Source organism: Sparus aurata, chromosome 13, assembly GCF_900880675.1.
Source record: "Sparus aurata chromosome 13, fSpaAur1.1, whole genome shotgun sequence".
NCBI classification, from domain to species: domain Eukaryota; kingdom Metazoa; phylum Chordata; class Actinopteri; order Spariformes; family Sparidae; genus Sparus; species Sparus aurata.
In genome coordinates, this window is record NC_044199.1 from 10,401,733 (window position 1) to 10,416,097 (window position 14,365).

Sequence of the window (14,365 nt, forward strand, 5' to 3'; positions counted from 1 at the left end):
AAGAAGTTGCATTATTTCTTTAATTTTAATTAACCTGTGCTGTTTTTTTAAAGTGTTTTAAGTCAGTCATGTTTCACCAACTTTGCAGAAGTTCAGCTGCAGAAACTCTTTCGGTCACAAGACAGCGGTATTTTCAGTTAGTGTTCCCATATCCCTTTGATACATTACAACACTTGTTTTCAGTTCCTTTTTTCTTTAGGATGACGCAAGGATGTGACATTAACTAGCTCAGGCGCCTCTAAGGGTCAAAGTTTAGTATACACTGTTCAATCTTCCCTTCTATCCATCTATTCATATTTGTTTGAACATTGTTCTAAGGAGCCAGCAACTTTTTCACCACTTACTTGTTGTGCCAAGATGGAAATAAAGAACTTAGAACTTCAATTTTTTGTTTGTTTACAGAGAATCCCAATGAAAACATATTTCATCTTCTGAATAAATTGTATTAACTGAATGTGCACAACACCATAACATGTCTGATGACACTTGTGTTGTTCTTCTGGTGATCATCTGGCAGCAACTGTATGATTTCACATGAGTGACAGCTGTTCCTTCCCAGCGTGACGCAGGCTTTCAAAATACTGCTACACATAAAACAAAAAGTATGACCTCAGCTAAAAGTGCCATTTCGTGTTGTCGCACAAGGCAGATGAATCAGACAGCATTTTTAGGAAAACACATTTTATTTGTACTTTCAGTACGTGGTGAATTTCACAGACTGGGACGACACAAACAAAGATCAGTTCAGTTTATCAAAATACTTCAGCTTGCCTGAAGGGTCAGGAATGATCTGCGGGAAAGAAAATAATAATTAGAGGACAAAGATAATAGATTTTATGTTATAAAGAAATACACAGGACAAATAAAAATATAATCAAATATGTTCTAAACCAGACTGTGACTCATACAGATCACATACAACAAACTAGTCTGCAAGTATCCCACCAATTGCTTAGCTTCTCACTTTGCAATGAAAAATCTGACCAAAAAAAAATGTCATTATTTTCCTCGAAAAACTACACATCAGAAGTTTCTACTGGTAATGGGACCTCATGATGTTATGAAACCTGCTTTATGGAACGTTGTTTATCAGCCACAGACCAGGTGATACTTACTGTGTCACTGCCTGGCTTCCATCCTGCTGGACACACTGTAAAAAAAATAACAAAATTACAGTCAGCACTACTACATTACTTAAATAATTCATTCCAGCTGTGCTCACCGGTCACTTCACTAGGTACACCTGTACATTTCAATGTAATCCAATCCAAGTGAATACTGTTGCATTCTTAATAATGTTCAGTTTTGATTGACATGGTCACATATGTATTAATTTATCTGTTATCTATATTTTTTGGTTGTAGTTTGCAGTGGCTTTGAACTGGACTGCATCGAGTGGAGAGTTGTTTCTTATATGTTTTGAGAGGGGCAGAATATTAGAAAACACCTTTCAGTCTAATGTACTCAAGTGCAAAAACATCACACACTGTGAACTTAATAATAAACACAAAGTAGATTCATTACCTTACTGACAGTGTCAGCTAAAACTGAAACATTATACGCTTTGTAAAGAGTTGCTGTATTTGATTGCAGCGCATTGTGCACGTGAGAGTAAACTAACTTTAAATTAATATTGCACATCTGTTTGTTTTGATTCAGCCTCTCGTACCTTCTCCGTGTTTGTCAGTGTACTGGAAGGCCTGCACCAGCCGCAGAGTCTCGTCCACGGATCGTCCCACTGGAAGATCATTCATGGTGATCTGCCTCAGGATGCCTTTGCCATCAATGATGAAGAGTCCTCTGAGAGAGATGCAAGCAAGACTTACTGCAAGTTATTTTTAATTGTTAACTTCTACATAGTTGTGAAGCATATTTGCCCTCTTTTTGTTTACACCTAAAGCACAGAGTGGTGTAACAGTGCTATAAGACAACGCGTTGCATCAAGTCTATGGCCTATAAACCTTTGACAGCCATAAATGTACATGTGAGACTGCACCTCAGTGTGTGTCCCTGGTCCTCCAGGTAGACTCCATAGTCTTTCGAAATCTGGTGAGTGAGATCGGACAACAGAGGGATTTTCATTGGTCCAAGTCCACCTTGCTTCCTAGGTGTATTGATCCTGGTCAACGGAGGAAAAACAAAAAATATCACAGCACACAAATAAACAATCAGTGGTGGTAGAACATTTTAATAAAAGCACCAACTCCCCTTCAGAAAAAAAAAGTAACACCACCACCTTCTTATTCTGTCTGATAGAAACTTGAGGGTGTAACGGGGACAGCATTCTTACCAAGCCAAATGGGTGAACTGGGAGTCGACAGAGCAGGCGACCACCTCTGTGTTGATGGCCTGAAACTCATGCACACGATCGCTGAACGCAATGATCTCAGTGGGGCAGACGAATGTGCTGCAGGAGACAAGACAAACATGTTCGCAAGAGAATATGCTCCGCGGCGCAGCGATACGGCAACACAAACAAGATGAGTATGTGACGTGTGTTTTCAGATGTTACTCACAAGTCCAGGGGATAGAAGAAAAAGACAATATATTTTCCTTTGTAGTCCGACAGCTTCAGCTCCTTGAATTCCCCATTAATGACGGCTGTTCCCTCAAAGTGTGGTGCGGGCTTTGAAACTGAAACAGATGAAGAATACATGGATTAATAAAACCAGGAATTTTTACATACATGCATTTTGTTTCTGCAAATGACTAAATGTCACATATGTATTTGCAAAGGTGCAGGAAAAGAAAGAAAACAAGCTAAATCGGTTAAGGTGCTAAATGGCATATTTGAGATCATTTTCAGAGGTGCCGATTTAACTCCCAAAATACTTGAAGGTTGTTTAGTGTGTATATGTAAACTGAACTATTTCTTGTAATTCTCAGAGGAACGTTAAAAACACCCAAATTTTTCACTTTACCTCCACACCCTTTATTTGTATTCCTGACAATACCCCTTTACAGTTTGTTCTTCATTTGATATGCCATATCCACGTTTTCATGACTTACTTGTCTTCAAGCATTTACTACTTTTTACACTAGAGCTGCAACGGTTAGTCATATACTTGACTAGTCAGTCAAAAGAAAACTATTGCAAACAATACTGATAATCGATTCACCGTCAATGTCAACATTTGCTTGTTCCAGCTTCTTAAATGCAAGAATTTGCCGCTTTTGCACGTCATTTATCAGAGTTATTGAAAAGTCTTTGGGTTTTTGCTGCCCAGTCGCCCAGATGTAATGCTAGCAGTCATCATTCCTGCAAACCGAATACGCCCAAAGGTTTACATGTGTTCCAAACGTGGTATATCAGTTTCACATATCAGGAGGTGGAGGATGGTGGGGTGTTTTTGTTAGGAGACCTGGGGACAGTACCAGCTTTTTTTGTGGTGACAAAACGAGGTAGGCTATTTCAAGCCAAACCATGATATTTGTTTCGTACCCTAACCAAGGGGTGTTCGTGCCTAAACCTGAGCAGACCACAAGCACAATGTTGTGACGAGAGAGAAATGGAAAACTGGACCTAAACAAACGTCAAGCAGCAACATAGAGAAACGTCCAGTTTTTACATATTTATTCTGACGATTGGGTTGGTTTTTGGACGGTTGGTTGGGGAACGTCACTTTTGGCTCTTCATAACTGCGCATCAGTCAGTCGTGAAAAGAACTGGCAGGTTAATCAATAATGAAAGTAATCAGAAGCTGCAGCTGTGTCATACCTGCTTTCGCTGTTTGTTTTCATTATCTTTCTCAGGCCTTTATTTGCTCTTTGAAAAGCTGCTTGATGTTAATTTTGAAACCTCTTCATCGCTACGTTTGCACATTTTCCTCTTTGTAACCACACATGTGCCATATGTCGTGTCTACTGAGTCAGTAGAGAAGTTTCTCTGGCCCCCTGTCCTAACACTGCAGCAGTCCTGTGGCACGGGGTCAACTCTCAAAACCCATGACGACACATGACAAACGGAGGAAAACTGGTCGTGCAGAGGAAAAGTGGCCGCCTCCAGCACATGATTTGCTCACAGTACTGCATGTTTTTTTTGACAAAGGCCTCACACAGCTGGCCCAAACGGTCTCTCAGGTAGTTTTCAGAGTGTTTCTGTTATTTTGTCCAACCCTCTTGTGTGTATTATGAGCAGTGACACCGTCATGTGTCTGCTGAGGGGCGGAGGGTTGAACTCATTCCAGTGCATTTCATAGAATGACGTGTCCTACAAAAAACAAAAAAACAAAAACACCCGGTGAAAAGTTTAAAAACCTTCTCAAACTGTCAAATGAGGATGAAATAGGACGGTCAGATATGCACACAGGCAGCAGACACAAACACACACATACACACTGTCAGTCTGTCTCTATTGTCCTGGCAGCAACAGCAGCAGCACGGTGCTGAAGCTCCTGCAGCAGCTGGTTGTCTCACACAGGAGGGGAAACAGAAGCGAACATTCACAGGTCACCTGCGGCTCGAACGGGCAGGCGGACAGACTCACTCTTGGCTTTGCTGAGGTGCAGGGAATGGTCGGACACGGGCACCCGGAAAGCCTCCCCGGGATAGACGTGTCCTCCCGCGTAGTTGTGACACTGGGAGTTTTTCACTTGGGCGCCTTCCTCTGCAGAAGTGAGTGTGGTGAGGAGGAAGAGGAGGAGAGCGGCGCGCGGCCTGCAGAGAAGCTCCTTCTTCTGGTTCGTGTGGACGACAGACTCCATTGCGTCTTCCCTCAGAGAGCACGTAGCCCGACGACTGGCAACGCGTTTCGAGCCTTTAGGCAGGATTTGAAGCAAGAGACCTTCTTCCTCCTCCTCCTCCTCTTCTTCTTCAGCCAGGTTTTGCTGCAGCTGCTGGCGTCTTTGCCGCTGCATTACTGCCATCTTCTGGAGCTAATTAGTTTCACGATGCCCAATTTTTCTGCCTTTCTGTTTAAACCAACTTGCTTACTTTAATTAATAAATAACAATACCGCCACGTTTTTTTTTAAATGTTTTATTTAAAGGATAAATTCACCCAAAATTAAAAACTCATTATCTACTCACCCCCATGCTGATGGAAAGGCAGGTGAAATTACTTAGTCCAAACACTGACATTTATCAGACACTGTTGTGGAAAGCAATTTAGTTATTCATACACTGATGGCGGTGGCTGACATGCAAGGTGCCAACCAGCACATCAGGAGCAGTTAGGGGTTCAGTATGTTGCCCAAGGACACTTTGACGTGCCAATCAGGGGACTTGAACCAGCAGCCTTTCAATAACATGACGCTGGCGCTACCCCCTGAGCAACAGCCGCCAAATGACTAAACAGTGTTGCAGCATTCTGATAAATAACCGAAGTAGATGGGGACTGTAAAGAAAACAACTGGAAGAAAAACAAGCATTGCACTTGGCAGCTGTAAGATATACAAAAACCCCTACTTACTAATAATGTGTTTCTGATCTGGTTTGTCCACAGAAAAAGTCGCCTTGTTAAAATACTTCTAAGGGTATCCACTATTTCTCCCTGAGTGAGAAAGACTTGAGCCAGGAGTCATTTCACAGGTTTAACTACTTCTCACAGGATGAAACAAATAAAAACAAATAAACAGGCTCAACAGGTATCAGACAGAAAACCTTAAAGTCAACACGGTATAAATAGACAACGGCTAAAATAAAACCCCTGGATACCACTGAATCGATATTACAGCCACTGAAAAGTGTAAAAATATTAACTAATTTTGGAATGATATATATATACATATATATATATTTATATATGTATAACATATGTAGGAACAGACATTGCAGCTAGATGAGAAGAATAAACCCTGTGTTGTAAGAAAGAGAAGTACACAGACGCACTACTTTACAGTATTTTTATTACAATGCACGCACACATTTAACCACTGTTTCCATGGAGCATTTCCTTTTCATTATCTGCCATCCTCAATGTAACAGTTTACTACAACAAGTCCTCTGTAGGCCTTCTCAGTCGTATCAAGACAGATGCTGACATTTGTATTTTGGTCTGTCTTTTTATTTTACTAAATAATCATCATGTTACAGAGAAAGACCACTCCCTTCTGATACCCATTCAATGCGTCAATGCAAAATCAAAACGTCTACTTATCTCTGTACATTTGAGCAAATGATGTACCACTGCTGACACGTTAAAATGTAACCCTGTGAGCGAAACAAACAGTACAAGTGGCACATGAAGCTACTGATGCAAGCTTCTCCAAATGTATGAAGATTAACAGTTTGGGAAAACTCACAAGGCACCAGAGCACCTGAGTATCTGCAAAATAACCAAATGAAGATAAACACACTCCTTCAAACGTCTGACTCTTAGATGAAAGAATCACCTGCTTAGCTTGGAGTGTGACGCCAGCATGGAAGTACACATTCATCCACAAAACAGTTCAAGATCTGCCAGGCACGTGTGTGTGTGGTTTGGCAAGATAAATTAAAATACTTGCTACCTTTCCCTTGGTATTCTTTACCCTCTCTTACGTATCATTATGGAGACATATTTAGAATGGTGACAGTTTTAACCCTGCTGCCTTATATGGGGACTTTGTAACAAGGGGTTAAATAAAGAAAGAATTATAATTATTTAAAAAAAAGACAAGAACTAGTTAACTCAAACAGAATGATTTATCATGTACACGTCAGTGTAAAGAGTACAAAGTCTTTTTGTTTGTTTGTTTTGTTTTTACAGGTCAGACAGTCTCTTTATGAGAACAGTGATGAATGGACATTTAATCAATCGCACCTCAAAAGTGACCAGAGATGATCATCAAACAAGCAATTCAGAATCTTAAATATATTCACTGGGGACCAGATTTACAAAACCTTTGAGACAAAAAAATGCAAAGTGCTTTAAATACAGCCCTTTCAAAAAAACAAAAAAACTGTTTCATTTATGTCTTTTGGTGCATGCACTTAATACATGAGATAAAGACTTGAAATAACACCAAAGTCAAAAAATGTTTTTTTAATAACTAAAAATAAAGTTCTACAATGTGGTGAGTTGACCAACAGTTTAATATCTCGACAGGGAAATATAAATAAATAAATAAAATTGGGAAAGAATTTCAGGAGTTTCAGTGTGAGATGGAGATGCACTTGAGGTTGTTTTTCGAGCACCAAATCCATTTAATTACCATCCTTACTGCTGTGTTCGTCTAATTTACATTTCCCTTAGTAAGATTTTTTTTTTGATAAATTTATGTATTGCACTGATAACTTTCAAGCCCATGGAAGCTAAAGCTTCAGTAGAAAAGTGTATGAAAACCCCTGTTGACTGACACCAACAGTAGTAATTTAAAGAGGGACTATATAGGGACAATGTGAATCCATTAGTGTTCGTGTCAATCTTTGTTAGTTTTATTCTCAGAACATCTTTGTGAATATGGTCCCTGCTGTTCAAATGTACAGCACTGACATTAATTTACTTGTTGATGGAACAGGGTCTGAGGCACAGTTTGTAGTACGTTATATGGTGCGTGTGTGTATGTGAGCGGCAGGGGGGGGGGGGGGTTTATATATAACAGGGCAGGCCGGGTGATGAACAGACTTTAGCTAACAGACTTGAGCTTAGTCCACGGGTTCGTGCCGCGCACCTCCAGGGGTGGGTCGTTGTAGAAGATGTGGTTGCACAGGTCCTCCAGTGGGGGTTCAGGATCTGTGGTGGCAAACTGAGCAGCATCTTCAATCTCCTTCCTCACCGACACATCGATCTCCTACAGACACAACACAGCAGAGACAGAAAATTGTAGTAATCTGCTGGCTGACCGGATATTTACATCTGCACAACGAAGGACATATGGATGCACTGTTCAATAGGAGAAAATAAATAAACCTTTTATAATTTCTGTGCATTTGAAAAAGAACATTTTTGCTAAGGAATATCTTTAATATATTTAGACCACTGAGGCATTACATGTAGCAGACAAAGTTAAATGTTTAAACATAAAACAAAGACAGTCCCCTCTGTGTTCGCCTGAGGCAAAAGTCCCTACAGCATTTGTGCTGTGACGAGATAGAAGTTAAAACCAGTGATACGGGCTCTCTCTCCTATTTCAACAAAACACGTTTGGTGTGTAAACTCTTAAACAACATCCCAAACCTCAAAAGAGGACTGCTAACCCTAATCCAACCAGGTAACAAATTATTTATGCATCGTCTTAAAATTTGCATCTCTTTCCCCTCACCTCATAATCCTGAATTTTTCTATGAATTATCTTTGTTTCTAGATAAATTACATTTAGATGTTTTGCACATTTACGTTGTATGCAGTTTAGTTATGTAATGTGATAATGTGTATCTGGTTTCAATCCAGATACCCCAAACGTTTAATTGAGGAAGCCATCGTCACAATAACGCTAAATTCATGTATTTATTTGAAAAGTAAGATGTCAAAATCTAAACTGAAAATACCTTGAGCTCCTCCACGCTGGCCATGTTGTTGCTGAGCATGCGGTCCTTCAGCAGGGAGATGGGGTCGCTCTTACCGCGGACCTCCTGGATCTCCTCACGTGTGCGGTAGCTGAAAGGGGACAGATTGGTGCAGGGAATGTTGTAGGGATGCACTACTACAATCATCTTTTAGAGCTGAAATCAAATCCAAGAGCTACAACTAAAAAATATTGATCAGCAGCACTACATTGCTATTAAAAGGAAGAGAATTGATTTGTACAAAACCAATCAACAGAACAAAATAGTCATTTTGCTAGGATTTGTAGTCTGTTTACATTTCTCATCTGGAGATTCCTCCTGTATTATTTAAGCAAGGCGTTTATCTGCTACAGCCAATAGCCATATTAGTGTGTGTTCAGTCCATCCCTAGGCTGTGGTCAGGGCAATGCAAGGCCACTACGAACACTACTGTGGGGCGGTGGCAGAAGCAAGGGGCAGCAGCACAGTGAGGATAGAGATGAGATATCATTAATAAATAAATCAAATGATTTCTAATAATGCTTCAAGAAATACCGTTACAGCACTTACATTTTAACCAAATAAAATGTCCAAAAGGTTTCGAACTGATCACTTACCTGACGCCAGGATCACTCATGCTGTGTCCGTGATAGCGGTAGGTCTGAAGCTCCATGAGAATGGGACCCTTGTGAAATGTAAGACACACATAGTTTAGCTGAGAAAATGACAGCCACACTGTCTGTTTAGATAGTTTCATGTTTTTGACCCACCTTCCCAGATCGGCAGTGCTCAGCCGCAAACCTGGTCGCTTCCCGAACACACAGAATATCCATCCCATCCACCTACACACAGAAACAATATCCCAAATATCGTAACGTGATACACAGCTGTACAAACATACAGAAAATGTTACATATATGAATTCTATTGTATTCAGAAGGGTTAAAGGATGCGAGCGAGACCAGTACCCTGAGACCAGGAATGAAGTCTCCTCTCTTGTAGTAGTCTGTGCTGGCTGCAGCTCGCTCCACTGATGTGCCCATACCGTACCTGTTGTTCTCACAGATGAAGATGGCGGGCAGCTTCCAAAGAGCTGCCATATTGTAGGTTTCAAAGATCTGACCCTGTAAAACACAGAAAGGACACAACGATCAGTCACCTGGGTGTCTATAGGATCAGTCTGATTCATTGTTGAAGAATCACACTATTGAAAGTGCCCAACAATATGTGGCTGCTCCAACTTAAGCGCAATGTAATGTACTGATCAGTTAAGTTCTAGTCCACTGTCTTCATCTTTACAGGCACACATGAGGGATCACACAGCATTTCCACCACACTTTATTTACACTTTTAAAAAACAAGACATTCTAAATGTATGAGCCGCATTGGTCAGATATGCAGTTAAAATGTGTTTAGAACCAACCCTGATGACTGGATGTAAACGAAGTACATTAGTGGTTTTAAACATTCGTCATTGGCAAAACACCGTCTCCTCCTTTAAAACGAAGCTGCAATTGATCGCATCTAGTAATTAAACAAAGCTAGATTAAAACTGCAGTCGTTTCTGTGACATACCTGGTTGGCAGCGCCGTCACCGTACAGAGAGACACACAGCTCATTGTTGCCGAAATACTTGCAGGCCAAAGCCACACCAGCACCCAGGGGAACCTGAGATGAATTCAGAGATGTTTGGGGTCACATTATATCAAATCATAATGTATGAGATGCTCATTTAAACAACGTCACAAGAAGCCATTTCATGAAACACAGATCTGATGTGGATTACTGATAAAACCAGCCGAATGTTCTAATTCGCTGTAGCAAATAATTGTCTCTCTGCCTTTCCTGCTTCAGTTCACTGCACCTTCTTTTCAAATGTGTTTGGCATTAACATAATTTCATTAGTATGGCTGAATAACAACAGTAATTTTCAAAAATGTCTGGGTTTTGTTATTCAGTGTTCCTCACCAAAGTATTTCTGGCATAACTAGAGTCAGGCCCTGATGTAATATGAAGGCACAGATAAGCCTGTCTATGACCCATATCTCTCACTATTCCAGTATATCAGTAAACACTATCAAACCAGACTCACTAGTTAAACCTACATTTAGCTCTTTTAAGACCTACTGCAATCACATAAAACAGACAGGATACAGGTAGAACATGTAGATTTATGCTACATCCACAACATGTGAATTGGTACAGTCAAAGAGGACATTGTCAACCATTTTAAAAAACAGCTAAAGAGAGAATGTGGCAAAAAGAAATACAGGACAGATGATAATGTGGCTTTAAAACAGCCTGTTAGACTCCAGTGGTGTACCTGAGCTCCAACAATCCCATTTCCTCCATAGAAGTTTTTAGAGTACATGTGCATAGAGCCACCTTTGCCCTTAGCGATACCTCCTCTTCTCCCTGTAAATTAAAAAGGAGAGGATGAGAATGAGAAAGCTGAGGGTCAAATAAAAACAGTGAGCATCTTGAAAAAGATTATGTTGAGCTGCAAAACGATCTAGTGACTGAAAAATGTCTCGGCACTGAAGACTCACCAGTGAGCTCAGCCATGATCTCCCTCACAGTCCCTCCTCTGGTTAAGGTGTAGCCGTGGGCACGGTACGCAGTGATCAAGTGGTCTGTCAAATTAATTGCTGCTTCAATACCAACCGCACAGGCCTCCTACAAGGAGAAAACAAACAGCTTGAGCCGATGACTATGTGAACACGTTCTAAAAGACTGTTAATTATTCCCACAGCAAAAGGGGGATAGGTTGAAAAACGAAATTTGTATCGATATTTTGAAAATGTCATTTCTTGACAAGTTGTCTTTTTTATCTATTTATCGTCAATTTCAAAGTAATAAATGATATGCAGTTGTTTTTCCAAAATGGTTGTGAATGTTTTTTTCTAGTGTGACAGTCTCAAATGTTTTCACTGTATAGTTAAGGAAACATTATAGCTCACTCAACCTGGCCGTCATACAAGTGGCAGAATCCTCTGATGATCTTCTGCTTGTACAGCTGATCTGCCTTCAGCTCCATACGCCTCATTGTCTGCATGGTGCGGTAATACTGCAGACCCTCATCACGAGTCATAACCACCTCCGTGGCCGGTGCCTCGTCCAGCTTGTGGATGTCACATTTCTAGAGGGGAAAAAAAAATACACATAATACTTAACACACTTCCAGGTGATTTGATCAGTTTAGCAGAACATACAACCAAATAGTGTTTGAAGCTCACCTTTATTTCAAAGGACGCCTGGGTTGTGAAGTCAGAATATGAGCGTGCTGACATGACCAGCGCAGCTCCCTGCAGCGAAAGAGAAGGAAAGTTAATAACAAGATGGATAGAGAGGCTTACAAATCTGCTAAGGTTTGAAATCTAATACTAGAACCTTAGTTCCCATAACAATATTAAACAATATACCGTTTCCTTGCTTTAAAAAAATATGCACGTTTTTTCTACAAAACCCGTTTTTCCATTTGTAAATATAACCAGATGCTTTTCTAAACACAAGCAGCTGTACTCAACTTTGTCTAAATGTTAGTAGCATATAACTGTCAGAATACTGATTTAAACCAGAAATGATCCAAGTGTAACCAAGATTACAAGTCTAACCATACATTTGATGGCAGCCTCCAGTGCTTAACGGTTTTCGATACTCGACTTGGTTCTTACCAAATGAGTAATTCTAAAATATGTTACCGTTTGGTGAGACAAAGTGTTTGGTAACATGCAGAGCGTAATCAACACTGCATCTGACACAGTAGATGGACAGATATTGGAGGGAGAAAAAAGCACACTTCTTTAATATAACAAATAATAAAATATAATAAATGTAAGTATAACTGTATTTAACAATTATACAGTTTGTTCAACTCAGGAAGTCCTCAGAGACGTTGTCTTAAGTTAGCATAACTGATTTACTGGTTCATGCAGGAAATAGCAATTAAAGTAAACTAAAGGTATCACAAATTTTGGAAAAAATCTTCAAATGAAGAGTTGTCCGTGGTATTAATGACAATAAAATAGCCAATTTTAAAGCTAACTAGTTTTTATGTGACTAAGGCTAGCTGTCAAGTTTAATAAAACAGCAGTGAAAACACAGCCCCTGAATTAAAATGTAGGACTAATCTGAAACTAAGTCAAATTTTACATCATTTTACAGGACTGTACATTCACTGACAACAACACTGACACTGTCATAAAGAGTTTAGATTTTTGTGCAGACTTTAGCTGTGCTAGCCAAACAAGCTACCATTCGGCCTTACAAGGTCAGAACCGCGATGACAGTCTTGTTTTGGGTAATCATTTGAGTTTTTAGAGGGAGACTGTAATGCAGTGTTTAGCTAAAATCATCAATAGTTTGAAAATGATCTCGTATACAGTACTTACATTTTTCTGAGCGCCAGCCCTCAGCACATTAGAGATATTGGACAGCATCTTTCCTGAGCTAGCTCACTTCAGTTCCAGCAGCGCACGGCTCCGTCCTTCTGTCAGCCTCTGTCCTTCCGGCTCCGCTTGCTCTTCTTCTTCTCTGGCTTCAATTACGGCAGCAAACCACGTTGCTGCCAGCACTTCTTCTCTGGTCTGTAAGTGACAGCACATGAACTCCATGTTAATAATAATGCTAATACTAATGATGATGATAATATAATAATAATAATAATAATAATAATAATAATAATAATAGCTTCTCATTTGTATTACCTAATTGTAGTACAATATTGAAATGGTAATCCTTCCCTTTGCCAAATAATGGAAAATGCCTGATATGTTATAAATGGGCAATGCAACAAATATCATTTTTGTTTGCTGACACAGTAGCCTATGTTCTCCTACATGGTGACTTTACTTATATTTGGGTTAGCTCCCACACAGGTCTAACTCCCTATTAAATTTAGACTAGAAGACAGACTGTTTTAAAGCAATATACTGTAAACACCAATCAGGGATGGAGCCAATGCGTCACTGCTGGGGTCTATAAGTGTCACAGTAATAGGAAGAGTCATGAAACACTGACATGATAAAATTGTCTGATTACGTTTTTTGAGCTGTCAGAGAGCTCTGAGTCTCTGGGACCCCAATGTGAGCATTTGTGTTAACCTACTATGAGACTCCTGCCAAAACTATATACCAAGTTGTAACAGGGGTTACACTATGTGACCCATTAGATTCTGTGTCCTGATTAGGAATTTGATAAATGATACAGGCCTTGAGATCTTCGGGCTGTTTGTTTAAATCAGTTTCAAGGATACATCTCAGTTTATAAATATGCTATGTACTAAATACATTTAATATCTGACCCATAAGAAACCACAGGTTGGAACCCTTTCAACACGCGAGTATAAGTAGGTCTTTGGTACTGCAGGCAGAAAAGCTGCTGCAGTCTGCAGTGTGCACTTTGCTAGATGTGCATTTGGAGACGATGTTAGATTCACTCAGTGCACAGAGTTGGAAGAATGAATATCAGGCCTTGCAGCTCATTTTTTTTTATCTCAGGCCCTCATCCAGCCATTACCACAGCAAAGGCTTTTTACCATGGCCAGATACAATCCAAAATGCTGCAAATATGTGACCCTACAAAAATGTTACGCATATTGAGTAACAAATACTGATAGCTATAACTTTTTTCCTTTTCATGGATCTCCCATATGAAATACGACAACACAAAAAATGCCAACAACTTTTAATGTTATGTTGAGCAAACTGATGAAAGCTGAACAATGTAAGCCTCTGAACGTGATGTTATACATGACTGACCTCTTGTATAGGATTGTATTGCATACGTTATATTTGCAAAACAGTTATTTATCACATTAAAGGGACAGGTTCACTCTATAAGGAAATTTCGGATATTATTTACTTGTGTTGATGGAAAGTCGGGCGACGTTTTGTAGTTGACAAAACATTTCGCAGCACTCTCCTAAACAACTGAAGTAAATGGGGACTTGTTTTAAAACA

The 14,365-nt window shown here is 39.9% G+C and overlaps 2 protein-coding genes across 2 annotated transcripts; both read right to left on the minus strand.

Moving 5' to 3' along the window:
- Nucleotides 1-664: 664 nt before the first annotated feature.
- On the minus strand, nt 665-4,873 carry prdx4 (peroxiredoxin 4). Its single transcript, XM_030436910.1, has 7 exons — nt 4,487-4,873; nt 2,517-2,634; nt 2,291-2,407; nt 1,997-2,119; nt 1,670-1,800; nt 1,116-1,150; nt 665-790 (listed from the first exon to the last, which is right to left on the minus strand). The coding sequence occupies exons 1-7, from the start codon at nt 4,863-4,865 to the stop codon at nt 740-742; spliced, it is 954 nt and encodes a 317-aa protein (XP_030292770.1). The 5' UTR covers nt 4,866-4,873; the 3' UTR covers nt 665-739.
- Nucleotides 4,874-5,828: 955 nt separating this feature from the next.
- pdha1a (pyruvate dehydrogenase E1 subunit alpha 1a) lies at nt 5,829-12,957 on the minus strand. Its single transcript, XM_030437412.1, has 11 exons — nt 12,797-12,957; nt 11,642-11,710; nt 11,371-11,544; nt 10,955-11,081; nt 10,729-10,820; nt 9,981-10,073; nt 9,374-9,529; nt 9,176-9,247; nt 9,023-9,090; nt 8,409-8,517; nt 5,829-7,711 (listed from the first exon to the last, which is right to left on the minus strand). Exons 1-11 carry the CDS (start codon nt 12,842-12,844, stop codon nt 7,547-7,549), a joined length of 1,173 nt encoding a protein of 390 aa, XP_030293272.1. The 5' UTR covers nt 12,845-12,957; the 3' UTR covers nt 5,829-7,546.
- Between the last annotated feature and the right edge of the window lie 1,408 nt (nt 12,958-14,365).

Coding starts and splice junctions, on each gene's coding strand:
- prdx4 (XM_030436910.1), bottom strand. CDS start 4,865: ATGGCAGTAATGCAGCGGCAAAGACGCCAGCAGCTGCAGCAAAACCTG. Junction 2,635..4,486: donor GCACCTCAGCAAAGCCAAGA/GTGAGTCTGTCC, acceptor CATCTGTTTCAG/TTTCAAAGCCCGCACCACAC. Junction 1,801..1,996: donor GACCAGGGACACACACTGAG/GTGCAGTCTCAC, acceptor CATCTCTCTCAG/AGGACTCTTCATCATTGATG.
- pdha1a (XM_030437412.1), bottom strand. CDS start 12,844: ATGCTGTCCAATATCTCTAATGTGCTGAGGGCTGGCGCTCAGAAAAAT. Junction 11,545..11,641: donor AGGCGTCCTTTGAAATAAAG/GTGAGCTTCAAA, acceptor TTTCCCCTCTAG/AAATGTGACATCCACAAGCT. Junction 10,074..10,728: donor ATGGGATTGTTGGAGCTCAG/GTACACCACTGG, acceptor AATTCATCTCAG/GTTCCCCTGGGTGCTGGTGT.